This window comes from Lepidochelys kempii, chromosome 2, assembly GCF_965140265.1.
Source record: "Lepidochelys kempii isolate rLepKem1 chromosome 2, rLepKem1.hap2, whole genome shotgun sequence".
NCBI classification, from domain to species: domain Eukaryota; kingdom Metazoa; phylum Chordata; order Testudines; family Cheloniidae; genus Lepidochelys; species Lepidochelys kempii.
In genome coordinates this window covers 178,403,024-178,423,921 of record NC_133257.1, presented here as the reverse complement: position 1 = coordinate 178,423,921, position 20,898 = coordinate 178,403,024, and the positions used below count along the sequence as shown (strand labels likewise).

The window sequence follows — 20,898 nt, the reverse complement described above, 5'->3', positions numbered from 1 at the left end:
TTGTGTTTGCCTGCTGCAGCCTGATGGCAGTATGGCTGGCTGAAAGTATAAATCTCTGCTCATGTCCCTTGACTGACTCTGAGGGCATGTCTCCACTGCCAATTGAAGGACAAAACTTTTGTTGTTCAGAGGTGCTTAAAAAAGCCCCTCCCACACACACACGTCCACACGGCCATGTAGCTAAAAGCTGTGTAGTGTAGTGTAGCCACAGCTTGAGAGAGGGAGGTGCATTCCAGAAACCATTTACCCTTCATTACCTCTCTTTAGAGGTTATGGGTTTTTCTTGTCTTTGGGGATATCTGTGTGAAATTACCTGTGCTGATGGGAGGGGTTCTCCCATTGGTGTAGGTAATCTACCTCACAGAGATGGAGGATAGATTAACAGAAGAATTTTTCACACCACTGAGTGGTGTAGTGAGGTGGACCAGCCCATAGCTTTGGTTACAGAGAAAATAGAGATCTTATGTGTCTAAAGGGTACGTCTACTCTACAAGCTCTATGTGGTACAGTTGCATTATAGGTATACTGCTATAGTGTAGACACTTGCTACAGCACCCCCTTGAGAGGCAGTAACTAGGTTGAAAGAAGAATTCTTCCATTAACTGAGATTGGCTTAACTGTCTGTCTCAGGGGTGTGAATTTTTCAAACCCCGTAGCGATATAGCTAAGTTGACCTAAAGTTTAGGTGTAGAGTAGGCCTAAAAAGCTCTTGCATATTCTGACATCCCCTGGTCAGTCAGCCCTAGTCATTTTCACTCAGCAAACTCTTCAAGCACGTGCCCTTTCTCCCCAGCTAGGGCAGCCACTCCTAATTTTCAAACCAATTTTTTCTACTTACGGCATACAGTAGAGTTTTGAACAATCTCTGTGTTCTCCAAGAGATGGGCTGTTGAGAATACAAAGACCCTTTAATTAAATAGCTGACTTTCAAATGGCTAACCTAGCTATCATACTGGTCTTCTTGGTGCATATGCTTACTTTCATTTTCTGCTGAACACAGTGGAGGGAGTTAGTGTGGTCTTTACTAAATTTCCTTAATTCAACTGCAATGAAACACAAATTATTGCTTGATTATCACAGCCCAAATGTAACAACAATTAAGCCTGCATTTTTCATGGGATTCAGTTCAAAACTGATGGTATCGGAATGGTTTTCCGAAGCCTTCAGCTATTAGAAAAAGTGTCCATACCAAGTGTTAAACCTCTATTTGCCAATGTGCATTTTGAGACAGGAGGGGGTATATGTTCTTGGTTCTTGCTAATCTGCAGTGCTATAGGGTTACTGTCTGCTTAAATTAGGAAAATTTGTAGCCTTTAGATTTTTCCTTATCCAAAGTTTATTAGCTTTCAGGAGTCACTTCTGATGATCTTGCTGGGCATTAGAAACCAGAAGACGTGCTGATTTTACAGCTAAACCACTTAAACTGCAAGAGGAATTAAGATTAAATAGTTGAGCAACACAATGATATCCCAAAAAGAGAGTGAATCCTGGTTTGAGAGATTTTGATTAGGAAGCAAATCTGACTGACAGATTCCTTGCTTCTGGAAACTCCATTTAGAAACTAGGCTAACCTGAAGCATATTGGCTTCATGGTGGTACTGGGCTTATTGCTGCTGCTACTTTGGCAAGGTAGTCACTGACTATACTTCTGAGAAGGTTTTTACCTCTCAGTTCTGATTTTTGACTCACAGAACAAAGTCCCTATGAACTTGTTGTATGACTGGTTACTTTCTTCCAGCTATCAGGCAGTTCTGTAGTCTTTCTGAAAGCTTGTGAGAATTCTCTGACAGCAGTCATGCAATCATCAGAGAATACTTCACTGCAGAGCTGTCTCTCTGTTCCCATTGTAAGTAACGTTACCCAGGCTTCCCAGGGCTAATATGAAGTCTGTTAGGAACTGCAGAACTTAGTGAAGGCATGGTGTTCGAAGGGTCACGAGGAAAAGCGTTTTTTCGCAGTCTGGTCATTATATTGGCTATTTAGTGCTTCCCGTAGTACTGGTAGGGGGAATGGGCTAGCATAGAGCAGATACAAGAGTTATGGATCTGTTCAGGTAATAAAAAACATCTCTCCCCTTTGCTTTCTCATATGGGATCTACAAGAACACAACAGTAGGCTCTCCAACATTATGTTCCCCAGCCCTAATTGAGGAGCCTCCTGTTGTGTTCCTGTAGATGAACCGGCGTAGAGGCCTATTGAGATTAAACATATACAGTAAAAGCAGTGTTATCCTTCACTTTACCAATCGGAAAGCTCTTTTAACCGGCATTGTTGATCTTCATTGAAAATTCAGTTTATAGTTTGGTTGGTGCGGGCTGGCAGGCTCCCTACCTGGTTCAGTGTGATTCCCTGGAAGTGGTAACATGTCCCTGCTGCTCCTAATTGGAGGAATGACCACGAGGGGTTCGGAGCGTGTGGGAGGATGCAGGGCGCCAGATCTAGGCGCTGTTCACCTCAGGCGGCTCCCCACAAGTGGCGACATGTCCCTGCTGCTCCTAGGCGGAGGCACAGCTAGACACCTCTGCGTGCTTCCCCCACCCGCAGGTGTTGTCCCCGCAGCTCCCATTGGCCGTGGTTCCCAGCCAATGGGAGCTGTGGAGCCAGCACTTGGGGTGGGGTGGAGAAAGCGCGCAGAGCCACCTAGCTAGAGATCTGGCACCCCACACCCTCTCCCGTGCCCTGGCCCCCTGCTCTGAGCCCCCTCCCGCACCCAAACTCCAGCCCAGAGTCCACGCCTCGTACTCCCTCCTGCACCCCAACTGCCAGCCCTGAGCTCCCACCCACACCCAAACTCTCTCCCTCTTAGTTAAACAGAATTTTTTACTTATTGGCAACTCCCATTCCTCCAACATGCTGGATACCAAAGCTTTTACTTTATATAAAATCTCTTCCTCGTAGGAAGATGACCAATCTGGCCAATAAAAATGGGGAAGTCATATCAGAGCAAGGAATTTAAACCTGACTAGCCAAAGAAAATTGATAGCTGACACCTTATTCCAGGGAGCAAGTCTCCATGTTTCCAGAGATATCTCTCCAAATGTGTCACCAGTGTTCTTGTAGATGAACGGTCAGAGAGAGTTATTGAGATTAAACATGAAGGCTCCCAAATGCCATCTTCCCTAATAGGAAGACTTTCTAATCTGGTACAAATCAGTATTTCTGAAAAGTCTTTGACTACCATAGAGGCTATGGACAACTGGAGAAAAGCAATGGAGTGCTAGTGTTAAACAAAATTCTGACCATTACTATCCCAAAAGTCTAACTATTTCTGTTTTTAAAAAAAGGAACAAATGTTAAGAAGAAAATGCTAACAATTTAGAGGATTACAGAAATATAAGTAATAAGCAACACCAATTTATGAAGAAATTATCAAGCAAACTCAATTCTTTTAGGCAGAATTTCAAAATGAGTGAGTGAAAGGGAAACTAAATATGTGATATGTTTGTACTGAGTACAGTTTTTAATGTCATGAAATCTTATCTGAATTGATTTTACAACTAGGTTTGTAAATGTTCGCTGTTACATGGACTGAACGTTGGCTGAAGGACCATAAACAAAGCAAAATAATAAATGGTAAAATATCAAATTGGGAGAAGATGCCTAGAAAGGTACTACAAATATTGGGAATAGATCTAGCTTTAATTTTATTAAAGATTTGGAAGGACCAACTAAACTTAAAGTATTAATTTAGAAAGCATTGTGAGCACCAAGGGCAGAGAAATAATGCAAAGGGACTTAGAAACATGAGGATAGCACCACCTACTATTTAGGTTGCCCCACTCTTCCCATTATAAGACTCTTGTTTTCAGTTGCCTATAATTTGGTCAGGCTTTAACCAGTTGGGATGCAATTTTCCATGCTGGATGTCTGCCTTGGATTGATTTTTTTTTTTAATTTTTAATTTTTATTTATTTATTTTTTTAATTCCAGCCAAAATGGTTTACCTATTCCCAAGAATGAGGCTAGGAGAAAATACATAGTTTTGCCCATATTAAATTTTGGCAGACTTCCTTTGAACAGCTCATGTTTTGGAGCAAGGACTCGGCAGGGTTGTGCCTTTTACCCTTCCAATGAAAATCTGCCCAAATGTGGCCAAGTGATAAGCCTCTGAAAAATCTGTTTGCACATGCTCAACAGAGGCTTCTTAAGATTTTAGCAGCTAAATTCCCAGGGCTGAGCAGCTCTTTCTTTGCAGTTGCAGCTGTGTACCTTGCAAAATCTGGCCACCTCAACTGAGAGCTGGGATACTCTCTCCTGTGCTTTTAGTGACTCCCCTGATGGGACGAGGCATCATGGGGGAGAAAACTGCTCGATTCAAATGCAGAAGGGACAAGAGGGAGTAGATTATCATGAACAGGGGATGACAACTGGCACTTAGGGTGCTCGGGGAGACTGATATTGGCTAAGCAAGGAGACTGGGAGCTGTGAGGGGACTGGGAGGTGACTGGGTCTGGGAGGAAAATTTAGGGTTGGAGAACTTAGTTTGGTTTCTGTTCTGTACAGGTTTTATACCATGTTCAGCACCGTACAATAACTGCTCACTTAACATTGTCCCGGTTAACATTGTTTCGTCGTTACGTCACTGATCTATTAGAGAATATACTTCTTTAAAGTTGCGCGATTTTTGCTTATAACATTGTTTGGCTGTGGAGGCTTGGAACCAGAGTGGTCCAGCAGCCCCCCTATCAGCTCCCCTCCAGCACCTCCTTCCCGCTGGAGGCCCTGTGGATCAGCAACTCCCCCCTCCTTCCCTGCACTTCCTTCCTGCAGCAATCAGCTGTTTCATGGCATTCTGGAGGAGAGGGGGGAGGAGCGAGGATGCGGTGGGCAGCCTCTCCCTTGCCTTCCCCCCCCCCCCCCGAATACCACAAAACAGCTGATTACTGGGGTGGGAGGTGTGCAGCCTCCCCCCTTCCAACCTGTGCCTCCCGCCTGCAGCAATTAGCTGTTTTGTGGAGTTCAGGAGGCTGGGGGAGAGGAGATGAGCAGAGCAGGGGTGGGGCCTTGGGGAAGGGGTGGAATGGAGGCTGGCTTGGGGCATAGCAGGGGGTTGAGCATCCCCCGGCACTTTGGAAAGAACAACAAGAGGAGCAGCTGGACAGTCGACCCTCTTTCACCCTCTGATTCCACCATCTCAACCATGCTTCACAGTCATCATTGTTGAGTACAGTATTACATTGTTTAAAACATATACTCGTGTGTGTGTGTGTGTGTGTATGTGTATGTGTATGTATATATATATAGAGAGAGAGATTTTTTTGGTGAGAAAAATTTCCCTGGAACCTAAACACCCACCTCCCACCCCCCTTTTTACATTAATTCTTATGAGGAAATTGGATTAGCTTAATATCATTTTGCTTAAAGTTGCATTTTTCAATAACATAACTACAGCATTAAGTGAGGAGTTACTGTAATGTACAAGTGCCTTTTCAGTAGTGCATTAAGCAGCATTAACTACACTTCTGTTACATGTTGTTGGACCGCCCCTCGAGAACATTCTGTTTCCCACACAAACAAGATTTACTTTTATTGTTGAGAGTTCCATTGTGCCAGAGGAGTAAAATTTTCGATGATGGCCTTCGATCTAGAGTTTTAGGTTCTCTGGGGCTGGTCTTTTAAGTATTCTGGACAATGCTTTGAAGATAAGAACCAAGTCCTTGATTTTGATTCAGAGTTATAAGGGAAGCCAGTGTAGAGAGGGAGAACAGGTGTGATGTGCTCATGGTAGCTGAGGAGATGCGCTGTGGCATTTTGTACTTGTTGGAGCGTCCCAGGTGCTGAAGGTTTCTTGCACAGTATGTCACATTGTTGTAATCTGGTTGGGGGTGACAAGGGCATAAATAAATTAGGCCAGGTCTTCATCCACCAGGATGGGAGGGAGTCTCCTAGCCAACTGGAGATAGAAGAAAACATTACTCTCATCTGTTGCAATGTGAGAGCTTAGCATTGTATGAGGAACCTGAGGGAAAGGAGGAAATGGAGGTGGGGAGACAGATCTGATGAGGAGCTGGGCGTGGCGGGAGAGAACTGGCACTGTCTGGGCAAAGAGATTGGGCTAGTGAGTTGGATTGGGGGAGGGGGCACTAAAACTTGATGAGAAGATTGAGACTGGGAGCCAGTGGGGGTGGGGATCATGGGTAGTAGGAGAGGGCAAGTGATTGGAGGCTAAGTTGGGGGATGTAGGCATCAGATGTGGCACCGGGTGGGGGTGGAGGGAAACTAGGTCTGGCTGGGCAACAAGACTGAAACTGATGAGAAGCCTAAGGAGTGGTTACTGGCACTGGATCGGAGAAGAGACAAGGAGCTTGGGTGGGAAAGGGACTGGTTGGAGGGGACAGTGTTGGAGTCGCTTGAGGGGAACAGGCAGAAGAGTCTATGCCTACTGGAGAATGCTCCCCTCCGGAGCCTGGACTGGAATCCAAGATCTCTGACTTACCATTCCTGTGCTGTCAGCAAATATCTGTGAAACTCTCTGGCAAAGTTTCTCTCTCATCCACCTGTAGTGCTGGTCCACATAACAGTACCAAGTTGCCATCCTCCCATTTACTCCATTTGCTCAAGTAGTAGAGGTCTGTGCAGCTGATCTAAAGACTCCAACCCTGCTGGTGATCAATGTGGGTGACTATGATGCCAGAGCATGGAATTCCTGTGGGATTTGGTGGTTTTTTTCAGTTTTGTTTTTTAGAAACTGGAATTACGCACACACAAATAACCTTAAAAGGACAGTAAGGTTGCAAAGTTAAGCGCTCCATAGTTACGAAATGCCAGAATTAAGTTTGTCTGTGCAACCTTAATTCAGCTCCCTTGTGCCTGTGCATTTTGATAGTTTTTAATTACATGATCACATACTGTTTATTCCACGGGACCCCTACCTCATTCGGTGCACAGCATAGACCTGCATTATACAGGGTTGTATAATGAAGGAGATTATCTGCTTCATTTGTTGCAGAAGTTGGAAGATCTGAAGTGAAAGAGGGAGGGTAGCACAGGAAAAGAAAGGAGGTGTCATGGTTAAAGCAGTTGAATCCTGCCCTGGATTATTGGATTCTATCTCTGCCTCTGTCCCAGAGTTCCTGTGTGATTCTGGGCAAGTTTCTGAAACTAAACTTGTCATACGCAGTCATGAATTGTGTGTTCCTCATTTCTGGGTGCCTGACTTGAGATCCTGGTGTCTGATTTGCAGCAGCGCTGAGCCCTCACAGCTGCAACAAGGGTGGATTGATTTAAGTCACTGATTTTAGTGATGATTTAAATCACCAAGAAATAAACCTTAATCTGAATCATTTGTACTTTTTAGTTATAAATTGGTTCTTGATTTACAACATTGATTTACAATTCCGCATAGACTTCACACTAAATTTGATGCTTCTTTTTGCCAGCCAGGAGGAGATGCTGTAGCTATACACATTTATTTAAGCAATCATGTGACTTAATTTACCTTGATTCAGATTCTGATTTTTAACATTGTTATTGTTAGAAATGGTGAATGATGCATTCTTATTTACTAGATTAACTTTTTACTTGTGATTTGTGTCAAGGTCTATGTGGATGGAAATTCAAATTAAATTAAAAATGCACAAAAAAGCATTTACATTTTTAAAAATTCAGTAAAACTACCTTGAAGGGGGGAGGGGGGGAGAATGCTTATGCAAAAGTTCATCAAACCATATTTTACGTTTTAAACTAACTGATTTATTAAATAAAGTATCTGTAGTTAGTGAATTGAACTGCTTTTTTTCCAGATTTTAGAACGAATACATCCTATCCTCTCCCACTAGGCTTGTTTTCCTTTTCTAATCTGTGAATTAAAATCTTTCTGGCTTGTTCAACTTCCAGTTGGTTTCTTAGATTTGAAGGAATTAGTCATTGAACTGCATGAATTGAACAAACTGAAATGAAGAAAATATTCTCTCTGCACTTGCAGAAGAGGCTATTGCTATCAAAAGCTCGTTTTGTACTTCAGCAAACTGGTTCCAGGGGCTTACAGGAAAATCACTTTATCGAGAGATGTTTACAGGTTTTTCTCTAATTTAGTTTGTTAGAAAATGTTACTAATAGACTCTGGTCTCTCCACACCATTCACTCAGGAGATCTAATCTGTGTGTCTGATTAGATCTGAGTAATCCCCATTTTTTCCTCATAAAATACTATTTCATACTGGCTTAGTACTCTCAATTGTTCAGACTTTCTAAGCACTACTTCCACCAATGAATGGGAGCACAGTCTTCCATACTCTGGCAAAAATGCATGGTTTGGTGTCCAGCTTATGTCAGACCTCCCAAGTCAGTTACCCAAGTGTTTTTTTTTAAAAAAAAAAAGAAAGAAAGAAAAAAGAGAAAAAAAATAGGAGTAAATGTGTCTGTCTTGAAGATCCCTGGAGGACATCTTGCCAGGTTTTTCAGCTCCCAGGTGGATCCTTCCTACACTACAAACCACTCTAGTGATATTTTTATAGTCACATCCATCTTGCATACACACCTTAAAGCATCATATTCCAGCTCAGTTGGTGATCTGGTAATAGGAACTTTTGCTTTTTACCACTGACAGAGCCCCTAAAATGGAAATAAAAAACAGGTGCTCTAATTATAAAAGAGCCAGAAAGTGAGATCTCCTTTTAAAGTCTCAGATCAGCATCTCTTGAAAAATACTAGGTATGTCTATACTGCAGTAAAACACCCGCAGCTGGCCCGTGTCAGAGGGCTTAGGCTGTGGGGCTATAAAATGACAGTGTAGACATGATAGCTGGGGCTGGAGTTCGGGCTGTGGGACCCTCCTCCCAAACACTGCACTTTTATAGCTCTAAAGCCCAGCTCCATGAGCCTATCAGCTGACATGGGCCAGCTGCAGGTGTTTTATTAAAGTGTAGGCATACCCAGGGTCTAAAAAACGAGTTCCCCAGATGCTAATAAAACGAATAAGACAAGGATGGTTTCTGTCTACCCAAGTCTCCTTTATATCATGTACCTCCTTAATAGATTCAGTTGCTGTCTCTTATCCCATGTTCAAAACTGAGCATTATTACCACTATCCAGCTGCTTCTCCATCAACACCCAGTGATGTTGAGGAAGCTTATCTCAGAAGGAACGGAGATGAGCTGCATGGTATTAGTGAAGGAAATTGGGCAAAGACATCGCTCTGTGAATACTCTCTTCCAGACTATTGGTTGCCTCCCTCCCCATAGGTACTTAGGAAGCAGTTCAGATCCTTAACATAGCAGGCACTAAGATGAGCAATGTATAAATCAAATAAACTGGTTACTCCAAATTACTTATTTGGATTTCATGAAATTTAGGGTAGTGGGACTTTGTGCTGCCATTGCACTGTATTATGAAATGTGGCTAATGGGGAAAGCTGGTGTGGAGGAATGGGTTATTTTGAAGAATAATGTAACCCCACAGTTCTTGAAATTCTTGGTCCCTAACTTGAAAGGGAAAATAGTTGCCATTTGGTGTTTCCCCATAAGAATGGGAATTATGTGGGATTTGTCTAGGTTATGCTTAAAGCCTGGTGCTTCTATGAACTGAGCTACCAAGTCTTGTGGGTTATGGGGAGAAACTGGTGGTTGTGCAGTGAACAGGCTGCTGTCCATCTACAGGCCTCTTTTGTGTTCTCATTCTCTCCTTCCTTCCTCCCCATCCCAATCACTGCCTTGAATATCAGGCCCATCCCCTGATGCGTATGCAAGGGTAAGAAGCAGGGCAGGTGGCAGGCTCCCTGCTTTGTCCCTCCACACAATATGACATGATCAGGTAGCATAAATAACTTTTCTTTCACCATGAGATGACACCCACCTCATGAAAATAATCCTACATTTGTTTTTATGACCGAATCAAACAAAACACTTCATTTGGATTGGTCCAATGCTTCTTGCAGTAGCAAACTAAAATCAGTTTGAGTAATACTGAAAATCAAATTTGTAATAACCTATTTATGATTATGGCAATATGAAATTGCGTGTCACTCATCCTATGAATACAACAGTATATAATTGCATAGTAATCTAGTTCTGGCAGTTCCCATGTAGGCAAGAAAAAGAAAGTCAGATCAGCTTGACAGTTGAAACGCTGTTAAATCTGCATACAACACTGTATTTGATATTTAGTTGTATTTTGTAAAGCATAAATCTGATGTTACATTCCATTTTGATTTGCACTAGCACAGTCAGAAGAGTAAAATTGGAATTTTACTATATTTGCTGTTCCCATCTTACGTTCATTATAAAAATTGGACTGAGAATCTGGTGTATTTAATTGGGAGAGTGTTAAAAACAATTTTAAAGCACCCACCAAGTCCATATCTAATTCATATGCTGTTGTTTTATTTCTCAGTGCTCCCACAATAATTGTCATCCTTCTGAGATGATATCATCTATTGTGGTGTGTTGTTTGAACAGTGTAGTGAAAGCAAAATCACCCAAAACGAGGGTCGGTCCAGGTGCTTGATCCCCTGTATAATAGGGCCTCTTCTGAGCTCTTTTGCGGGAGCAAGCACATGGACTTCTGGTCTTTCCATTTTATTAACTTTTGTGAAAGGAAGGGGAAAGAAATGTGAGTTTTGTGTAGTTCTTTTGCTTCGATTTTTAAAAGGCACTAGTCCTGACTGGATAAGTTCACAGTGATAGCTCCTGTTATTATTTTACTATATGTTTAGAGATGAGATCTTGTGCTTTTTAACTGCATATGTGATGGGCTTGTAGTCTTCTTTTATGCAAGGAAGGGAAGTAGGCATTCATATGATGGGGTACCAGCATTAGTATCCTCCATACACTCAGGAATACAAAATATTTTCCCAAGATTAGTGGTATTTGGCTTTGCAGAGTTCATGAACCATTTCATCAAATGTGGTTAGAAAAAGTCACTAGATCATGAAATTTTAGTCTGATCCTGTCGTTTTTACATTATGACGGTGCATTTTGTTGGGGGTGGAGGGTGGGTTCAAGTTTTGGGTGGTCTGCATTTTAAGTGTTTCATGTACCACCTTCCTTCTTATTTAAGGTCACAATATCCCTGTGGCAACTACAACAATTGGTTACATGGCAAGTAAGGAAAATTTTAACATTTTTATCTGTGTTTTAAATGAAGTCTAGCTTTTGGAAATGAGGAGCTAGCAGCTTGTAACCAGCTAGCTCTCTACATACCATTGTGTGGGAACCTCAACATTATGCAAATGTTGCAACACAATGTCAGAAGACCTGTGGCTGTCTGCAGCTCCCTTTTAACACTGTCTTTCCCTTCCTACCTTCCTCCCATCTTCTTGATGTGACAAGATCATGTAATCTCTGGTCCATTTGCTCAGCACTTCCCTTGCCCTCCATAGATGTGTGACAACATGGGGGTTGAGGGGCTATCCTATAATCAGCACTCAGCTTCCTCTGCCTGAAATTGGGCAGAAAGAAGGGAGCTTAATAAAAAGCCACAAATGCCAGGAGAGCCATGTGAAGTACCCAAAAGGGTCACTCGTCTAATTTGATCTCAAGTTTCTTAACACATTATTTTCTTTAGAGTAGGAGTAATCTCTTTTTGTCTGCTTAAATGCTAAGGAAAGGACACTGACTAAGCTTCTGTTTGCTGGTCAGGGCCCTTCACTTTTCTCCAAGTTACGCCTTTTGGGTATTAACCTTATTTAAATGTGGCGTATTGAGTGCCCGTTGCTGAACTACAGACTTTCATTAGCTTCTAAAGTGAGACCATTATTATATAGTGAGCCTAGGCTGTTGGGACTTCTTGTCTGGTGTAGATATTAGTATTTTATAAAGGGGTGAGCCTTGAAGGTCCTGTTTTCTTGCGGGCCTTTTGCAAGGATAGGGAGACTTGTAGGATATAATTTCTTCATTACAACCCTCTCACTGGTCAAGGAGGGCTCAATGTCACTATGGAGAGCCCATGAACTTCTCTGAGTAGGAGTCAAGGCAGAGAAGGGGGAAAGGAAATAGGTTCTAGAGAGAGATTCATGCTGTTTTCTTACCTTAACACTTCAAGCTACGTATTCAGCATTCCTCAGTATTAAGAACCAGATTCACAAGTTGTCCCGTTGATTTTAATGGAATCACTTGTGGAATGATGTTTTACTTTTCAGTATGAGATAGGGCCAGATTTTGCCACACTAGAGGTGTGAGGGAACTAACTTCTGATGTGAAATCTGGACCTCTGCAGAGCTGCTGCTGACTTGCGGGCTTCCTCTTCTGACTTGTTCTGATCTGTGTTTATAGGCACTGCCAGTCTGAATAGTAGGCTCATTCCTGACACAATTCCACAGTGCAAGCTTAAAAATAAATCAGAGGATAACAACGGAGAAATACACAGTGTTAGCTCGCCTGTCCCCTAGATGTAACTTTTTACAAGGTTTTCACAAGGTTCATGTGAAGAAATACTAATCCAGCTAAGCCATTTTGCATAAAATTGGTATTTTGTGAAGGAGAAGCCAGTGTAACTCTATCCAGATATCCTCTGTACAGTAGAACCTCAGAGTTATGAACCACCAGAGTTACGAACTGAGCGGGCAACCACGCTCCTCTTTTGGAACTGGAAGTATGCAATCAGGCAGCAGCAGAGACCAAAAAAAAAAAAAAAAAAGCAAATACAATACAGTACTGTGTTAAACTACTTTTAAAAAAAAAGGGGGGGGGAGCATTTTTCTTCTGCATAGTAAAGTTTCAAAGCTGTATTAAGTCAATGTTCAGTTGTAAACTGAAAGAACCATAACTTTTTCTTCAAAGTTACAAACATTTCAGAGTTACGAACAACCTCTATTCCCGAGGTGTTCGGAACTTTGAGGTTCTACTGTATTAGCATTTTGTTCTTACTGTATCTCTGACATTTACAATTGTTTACATGGAAAAATAATAGGGACGTATTTTTTTAGCTGTATTTTAATACAGTTATGCAGTTGGAAATAAGGTGCATCTCCAAGATTATCCAGATTTTACAAAAATATGAACACTAATGTATGTGAAGAATACTAGGCTGTACTTTTAAAAGTAGAGTAATAAGATATTTTGGAATATTATGAAATCTGTAATTTCCCCCCTCTTTCTAGGTGCATTTTACCTGGTCTTTGAATATATGGACCATGACTTGATGGGACTCCTGGAATCTGGCTTGGTTCATTTTAATGAAAATCACATAAAGTCATTTATGAGACAGTTGATGGAAGGACTGGATTACTGCCATAAGAAGAACTTCCTACACAGAGATATTAAATGTTCAAATATTCTATTAAATAATAGGTATGGATATAACCAACTTGAAGTGGTCACAAAGTTATAAAATAACAGCTTAACCAAGAAACCTTTGACTTAATTCTAGCAATTTGTGTCACTTTCTTCTAGCACTAGAATAATAGACTTTCATTATTTAGGTTGCTTATTGCTACTTTTAAAACTAGTTTCAACTTTGAACCTCGTAACATTCAATTTAGGGTCTGTTCCTGCTGTTTTACTCATTACTTTACCTGTGTGGAAACACTAAGATCAGGACTTAAGTTCATCAGCCAGCGCTAAGAAATATAATTTCAGAGTTTAATCATAAAATAGATCTGGAGGAGACCTGTAGGCCGTCTAGTCTATCCCCCTGTGCTGAGGCAGAAAGGACCAGGTGTATCTAGACCATTGATAGGCAACCTGTGTCCCATCAGGGTAATGTGATTGTGGGCCGCAAGACATTTTGCTGACATTGACCATCTGCAGGCCCTCAGCTCCCTGCGGCCGCAGTTTGCCATTCCCGGCCAATGGGAGCTACAGGACAGCAGCGGATAGCACGTCCCTGTGGACGGTCAACATCCGCAAAATGTCTCGCGGCCCGCAGTCAGATTACCGTGCTGGGCCACATGCAGCCTGCTGGTTGCCTACCACTGATCTAGACCATCCCTGGCAGGTATTTGTCTAATCTGTTCTTAAAAACTTTCAATGACAGGGATTCCACAACCTCCCTTGGAAACCTATTCCAATGCTTAACTCTGCTTACAGTTAGAAAGTTTTCCTAAATCTCCTTTTGTGCAGATTAAGCTGATTACGTCTTGTCTTTCTTTCAGTGGACACAGAGAACAGTTGATTACTGCCCTCTTTGTAACAATCGTTAACATATTTGAAGACCTGTTATCAGGTGTCACTTCAGGCTTCTTTCCTCCAGACTAAACATACCCAGTTAAACTGACCAATGAAGAAAGGTTATTCTCCTTTTGTCATTTCTGTTGCTCTCCTCTGGACTCTCCAATTTATCCATATCTCTCTTAAAGTGTGGCACCCAGAACTGGACACAGTACTCCAACTGAGGCCTCACCAGTGCCAATTAAAGTGAATCAGTTACCTCCTGTGTCTTACATAAAATACGCATTATTAAACTCCAGAATTTTAGCCTTTTTCACATCTGCATCACATTGTTGACTCATATTCAAGTTATGATGCACTATAACCCCCAGATAGTTTTCAACAATACTACTGCCTGCCTTGATTTTTCCTTACTAAGTTTAGTACTTTGAACATTTATTTAATTTGATCTTGTTGATTGCAGACTAATTCTCCAAAATGTCAGGGTCATTTTGAATTCTAATCCTTTCCTCCAAAGTGTTTACAACCCCTCTAAGCTTGATATCGTGAGCAGATTTTATAAGCATACTCTCCACTCCATTATCCAAGTCATTAACAAAAATATTGATTAGTACCGGATGCAGAACAGATCCTTGTGGGTACCACTTAATATGTTCTCCCACTTAGTGAACCATTGATAACTACTCTTCAAGTATGGGTTTTCAACCAGTATGTGCTCACCTTTTATAATTTCTTCTAGACCACATTTCTCTAGTTTGCTTATGAAAATGTTACGTGGGATGGTCAAAAGTTGTACTAAAATTAAGATAAAACATATCTACTGCTGCCTTCCCCATAGTCCACTAAGCCAATAATCCTGTCAAATGAGAAAATTGGCTTGGTTTGGCATGATTTGTTCTTGACAAGTCTATGTTGGTGGTTATTTATTATCCTGTTATCTTTTAGGTGCTTACAAATTGATTCTTTAATAATTTGTTCCAATATCTTTCTAGGTGTTGAAGTTAGGCTGACTGGTCTATAATTCCCTGCGTCTTCTTTGTTTCCTTTTTTAAAGATAGATTAATCAGTAAAAATTCTTTACTCTTTCCACCAGGGGGCAGATTAAACTTGCAGACTTCGGGCTTGCTCGACTGTATAGCTCAGAGGAGAGGTAAGATGACTCCATGCTGTTAAATATATATATTTAAAGCATAGATCTCTGTGGTTATCAGAGCTAGGGATGCTTTTTTCTGTAGCGGGAAGTTTAAGTCAAATCACATTTTTAAACATGGCACACCTGGGAAGGGTAAAATAGACTTCCTGCTCACATTTCCAAAAGAAATGGCTAAAATCTAAGTACAGTTCTTTCTTTGCGATATCTCACTTTTAATTAGGGGAGTTTAATTTAAAACTTTTGAGAGCAGATGCAAAGACTGATGAAATTTTAAAAATATTTCATGCTGGTGTTACAATTGTATTGCTTCACCATGCCTGTATCTAAGAAAATTGCTGCTGAGTGTAATATGGTTTAGTATCTTTTAAAGGTTTGTACTTTAATGTCTCCTACTCGTAGTAATTTTCTCTGGTATGAATAGTAACATGCAGAATCTGGTTTCCAAAATTGAAGGTGTACACTTAAGCATTATACCACTTGCGCATTGGATAATTGCACCTATAGGAGCTCAGTTGCATGTCTGATGGCCATTTGTGCAAACAGTTTGATTTGTTCATGCTTGATTTTGAAAGTGAGGCCCAATAGTGTTTTAAGTGTTAAAGATTTAGTTTACTGTAGGTGCCAGAACAATAAGCTGGCTCTTAATGGCAGTGCCCCTGGTTCCAGTGGTTTATGTTGAATAGCCAGCCATGCTAATTCAAGAACATACCTTTTTTATAATTTTATTTATCATATTTAGCATGTTAAAGGAAAATTGCAGGTTTGGATAACTAAGCACCTGCTGGGAAATTTAATGATTTAATGGAGACATTTGCTACACAGTGAATGGATGCAATTGTACCTCAGAGTTCTTTTCAGTGTGTGCCACACTTGTTTAACTTTTATGTGTAGCTTCCATTAAGCCGTGACACTGTGGCTGCCATTAACAGATAACAGCTCATTAACAGCTCTTTTTACCAAATAATTAAAATGCATAGTTGTGGTAAAATTCAGATTGTTCTTTGGGGGTGGTGAAAAATGTATTAACTTACAAAATTTGTTTTTTAATTCTAAACAGCTGGTTTTAGTATAAACACAAGCAGCATTATTACTTTATATTCTCAATATAACCAGTATTAAAACTTTTTAGTTTTTTTTTTAACATAACTGCATATTAAATTTGGAAGGCTAATTGGAAGCTTTCAGAGTAACAGCCGTGTTAGTCTGTATTTGCAAAAAGAAAAGGAGTACTTGTGGCACCTTAGAGACTAACCAATGAAGTGAGCTGTAGCTCACGAAAGCTTATGCTCAAATACATTGGTTAGTCTCTAAGGTGCCACAAGTATTCCTTTTCTAATTGGAAGCTTGTTAGTTGCTTGGCATCTCATTCCTGATTCAGTCTCTCATTGAGTACGTCTTCTCTTCAGTAAGAGCAGGGTTCAGTGAACGTTAAGGATTGTGCTGTAGCAATTTTTCCACATTTTTACTAACTGAACTATATTTTTTGACAGTTGATTTACTGATCATATTAAACAGTATTTAGAAGGATTTGGGACCTTGAAGCAGCAGCAGAAGTTTCTTAAAGTATGACTTTAATGCTAGAATCACTCAAATATATTGTATATCTCACTTATCAAAATTTGAAAAGTCTGAAAGCAAGCTTTTTAAAAAATAAACTATATGCAATATTCACTTGTAATTGTGTGCTTAACTTATGCATGCATAGATCTTAAGTGTACAAAGTGGGTAATTCTACATGCGAATGAATAATTTTGGCCATTTTTGTACATATTTACCCAACTTCCTCTCAGAGTTATGGTAATTTCACTCACAATTGTGCATCTAACTTTAAAAAAAAAAAAAAAAAAAAACTTCTGAATGTATAACACTTTCCAGCTAGAAGGTGTGACATATTACATAAGAACGTACTGTCTAGAAGTCTTTAGCAATTGAATATTGATAGAGAAACTCGGTAACAAAAAAAATAAAATACTTCCGAAAAGAATACTCTCTTTTGGAATAAATCTGACAGATCTGTAGAGGGTGGGGTAAAATTTCCCACAAGATGTCCCATTTTCAAAAGTGACTTAAGAGCCTAAGCCATTTAGGCACTTTTGAAAATGTTTCCGGTAGTGTTTGTTGAAAGTGTGCGTGCTTGTGGGGCCACCAGAGGGGGATTTTTTAGTGTAAGGTTATCACTTTTACGCCCCCTTCAGTAAATACAGAAGTCCACATTGTAGATCAGTGTGTTTAGTTGATTAGGCAGTTGCACTGAACATCACAGTGGTGGTGGTTGCAATGTGGAATGTTCACCTGCTATGGAAGGTAGAAATTGCTTGTAACTTCTTTTTATTTAAGCACCGATAAGTTATTCAAATACATTACTTTATACCTCTGTGCATTTGCCATTCAAACCTAATGTTGTCACTAAGAGAGTAGTGCTTTATTAAAGAGGACAATTGAAAAGCACTGTCTCACATCTATCCAAAAACTATACTGAGAAAGGTGAGCTAGGTAGTTTCTGTTGTACTGGCTGCTGTCTTGAAAACTGTTAATACTGAAACATTGCTATCCACTGTCTAAAATATTGGAATCTCAGTTTTCAAATTGTGTAAAATGTTACAAAACCTCAAGTTACATAATATTAATGGCTAAAATCATACTGGTGATTGAGGGTGGGGTGAGAGAAGATAACAATCAGCAACCATGTATTCTGTGGTAAGGGCTGCTGAAAACTGGATATTCTACTGCATCTCCTAAGGATCTACAAAAATAGAGACTTCTGCTGAAATAGATTTGGCAATAGCTCTGTTCTGTTTTGATACTTTCCATTATTTTATTCTGTCCCCAAACTTTCAGTTTTCAGTCTGATAAAATTAAAGTAGATTTTTGTAGTGACAGTGCCTCCAGACACTGCGGCTGTCTTTCAGTGGGAGCTGGAAGTTTTGATAGCTTGCGAATGTAAAGTTGGGGCTGTTGGAATCCAGGAAGATCTGGGAGTTTTGAAACCCAAGAGGCAGTTGAAACTTGTGATAGTAGGGAAGGGCTGCATCTATGCTTCTCTCCTTTGTGGGCAGGGGCAGAGGTGACTTGAATTTTTTTTTCATTGTTGAAGTCTTCGTTCATCACTTCAGCAACCAACTTCCTTGTGCCAGTAACTGCACCTAACAGCAGTGGATGGACATGTTAACTAAAGTATTATCACTAAAATGATTAGCAACTAAATAGTTAGCAGTATAGGTATATAATTCTGAAGCCTGATATTTAATGCCCCATGAATGTTTACTTATCTCTGAGATACTGTTTCAGACTATCCTTTGGTAGATTTAAATAGGTGACAATGTTTACCTTTATATATAGTGGCAGCAGCCTCAGTATTGGTAAAGGGAATGAAAAACTGGAAGATTCTTAAAACAATAGTATAGTAGTGAAACATCAAGCTTTTATTAGTTCACTGCAATCTCATTTTAAGAGAAATGTTGAATCTTTCTATCTTCTTTTTTTCAGTCGACCATATACCAACAAAGTTATTACGTTATGGTACCGGCCTCCTGAACTTCTGCTTGGAGAGGAAAGATACACACCAGCCATAGATGTCTGGAGCTGTGGGTAAGAAGTTTTAATACAAAAGTGTTAAGTGTAAATCATGAACCAAAATATATCTCAAATAACATTTATATCAAATGATATTGATGGAATTATATAAAACTTTATTTTACAGCTGTATCCTGGGCGAACTTTTTACTAAAAAACCAATATTTCAAGCAAATCAGGAACTTGCTCAGCTGGAACTAATAAGGTAACTTTTAGATTCCACAGTGTAGTTGGTGCTTTATAAAATCATACACAATACTTTTATTTTTCTTGAGCATTCAAAAAAATGGAGTTACAATATTAACATTTAAAAGTTGTCAGAGTTGTTTCTCAGAATAAAAATGGTGGTAGCTTTTGGGGAGATGTAAAACAAACTATTCAGAATTGGAGAAGTGCTTAGTAGCTTTCCATGGCATAAGCAATGCAGTGGTAGGTAGGATTTTTTATAGTGCAGCTGGAGTTACCCCTTACTGAAACCCATCTCACAACGAGGCATTTGACATGCTCACCCTTTTAAGCAGGTGAGACTGCAGCTTCCTTACTCCATTCTCCCATCAGCAGGTTAAAAGGCCAACATGGAGAATAATGAATGACTGTTTTAAAGGGAAAGCTTTGCTCAAGGCTAGGTTCTCTCATACTGCTGGTCCTATGCTGCTTCTTCATTCTCTCACATGTCTGCAACTGGCTTCTGTCTGCTACAGGAAGGAGTGTTTCTCTGCTTTCCCTCAAGAGTTACCAGATATCTTGGGGAGGTCAAGGCTTTCTTCACCTTCCCACCCCAGTGGATCTTCTCAGGCAGTAGCTGTTTGAATTAGTAGAGTCAGAGCCTCTTTTCTCTATTCAGGTGGCAAATGCTGGCTCCTGCTTCTAATATCATAATCAACCTAGGCAGTGGTATGGAATCTTCTTCCTACAAAAGGAAAAAGAGGATGAGTCAGTGAATTGCTCCTTTACCCTGATCTCTTTTCACAGGAGGTCAAATATTTGATTCTGAAAAGCAGTAAGTTACATGGGCTGTAAATGCTATATGTAACATGTAGGAAAGTTGGTCTGTAAAAGTGTAACAACCCTTCAGAAGGAGCAAAACATGGCGATGGTCACCCTGTTGTCATTTTACACTCTCAAAACAAAACTCATGTTGTGTGAATACACGTTTGTTGTTTTTGCTTTAACCACAAGATGGCAGTGTAGCACTTAATTCCAGTTCTGGCTTTCTTTACCAAACTGGACATAGTTTTGTATAGAGTGAGTTGATGTCATTTGTAAAATTTATTCTGATATCAAAAGGACACTGTCAACTAATTGTTCATAGCTTAATTTTTTCTCTTTATTGATGCTGTACATTTAAAAATTTAATACATTATGACTGTTCCCAGCACATTTTAACTGGAACCTAAACCACCTATAATGGAATAGTTCTTAGTCATATCATTGTCAATTTTTAGCCTGCAAGCCACTTCTAATTAATTCGATGCCTCTACCACCAACATAGGTGACTAAAAAAAAAAAAAAAATGTTGATAATTTCTCCCCGTGGTCTTTCCCTCAATATTTCAAGACCACAGATAGACTTGGATCAGGAAAAAGTCTAGAGGAAAAAGTAGCATTGTCTTAACTTCTTTTTCAGAATATGCTTTAGATAGTATAAATAGGCACAAAGGCGGCACAGTGGTCTAAATATGGTCTATAGATAAGTCTCTAGCTATCTAGAAAATACTTCTAGTCTTCTGGGAATCCAAGGGCCATAAAAGGTGGTGTAGGCTCTTCTGCCCAAGACCACCCTATTTATAGGAAAAACTTGCTGTGGAAGTTGAAAACAAACAAGCAGCATCAACTAAGGATTTATGCAAATTTAGCTTTCTGGCTGCAAGGCCCACAAAACATAAACCCTACTTTTCACACTTAGTGGCCTTGTCTAGACTAGGGTGAAAGGGGTACTGTTAAAATATGTTACTAATACCTTCTGACTAACACTTTTGAAAAAGCCTAGTGTAGACGAGGCCCAATGCCTTCAACATGGGCTAAGATTTGTTGAGTTAAAGCCTGAGGAGAGCTTGGGTTTTAACTCCATCAGGTTTGCTTGTATTAAAGTCTACACTGTCTTGTCCACAACAGACTTTTGAAAAATG

General features: G+C 40.2%; 1 protein-coding gene and 1 long non-coding RNA gene across 3 annotated transcripts in view; one reads left to right on the top strand and one right to left on the bottom strand.

Annotated features, from left to right (window-relative positions):
- Positions 1-20,898, top strand: part of CDK13 (cyclin dependent kinase 13) — a 59,778-nt gene that overhangs the window by 25,795 nt on the left and 13,085 nt on the right. The window contains exons 6-10 of one of the 2 annotated variants that reach the window (XM_073332844.1): positions 10,995-11,039; positions 13,036-13,225; positions 15,138-15,194; positions 18,684-18,785; positions 18,898-18,975. In XM_073332844.1, the coding sequence (XP_073188945.1) occupies positions 10,995-11,039; positions 13,036-13,225; positions 15,138-15,194; positions 18,684-18,785; positions 18,898-18,975 (472 nt within the window). The remainder of the gene's footprint in view (positions 1-10,994; positions 11,040-13,035; positions 13,226-15,137; positions 15,195-18,683; positions 18,786-18,897; positions 18,976-20,898) is intronic. The other variant, XM_073332845.1, reaches the window with a different exon arrangement.
- LOC140907288 (uncharacterized) overlaps positions 17,520-20,898 on the bottom strand; it is a 48,705-nt gene continuing 45,326 nt past the window's right edge. The window contains exons 3-4 of the long non-coding RNA XR_012157444.1: positions 19,507-19,680; positions 17,520-18,779 (exon numbers count right to left, since the gene is read on the bottom strand). This is a non-coding gene — a long non-coding RNA (uncharacterized lncRNA). The remainder of the gene's footprint in view (positions 18,780-19,506; positions 19,681-20,898) is intronic.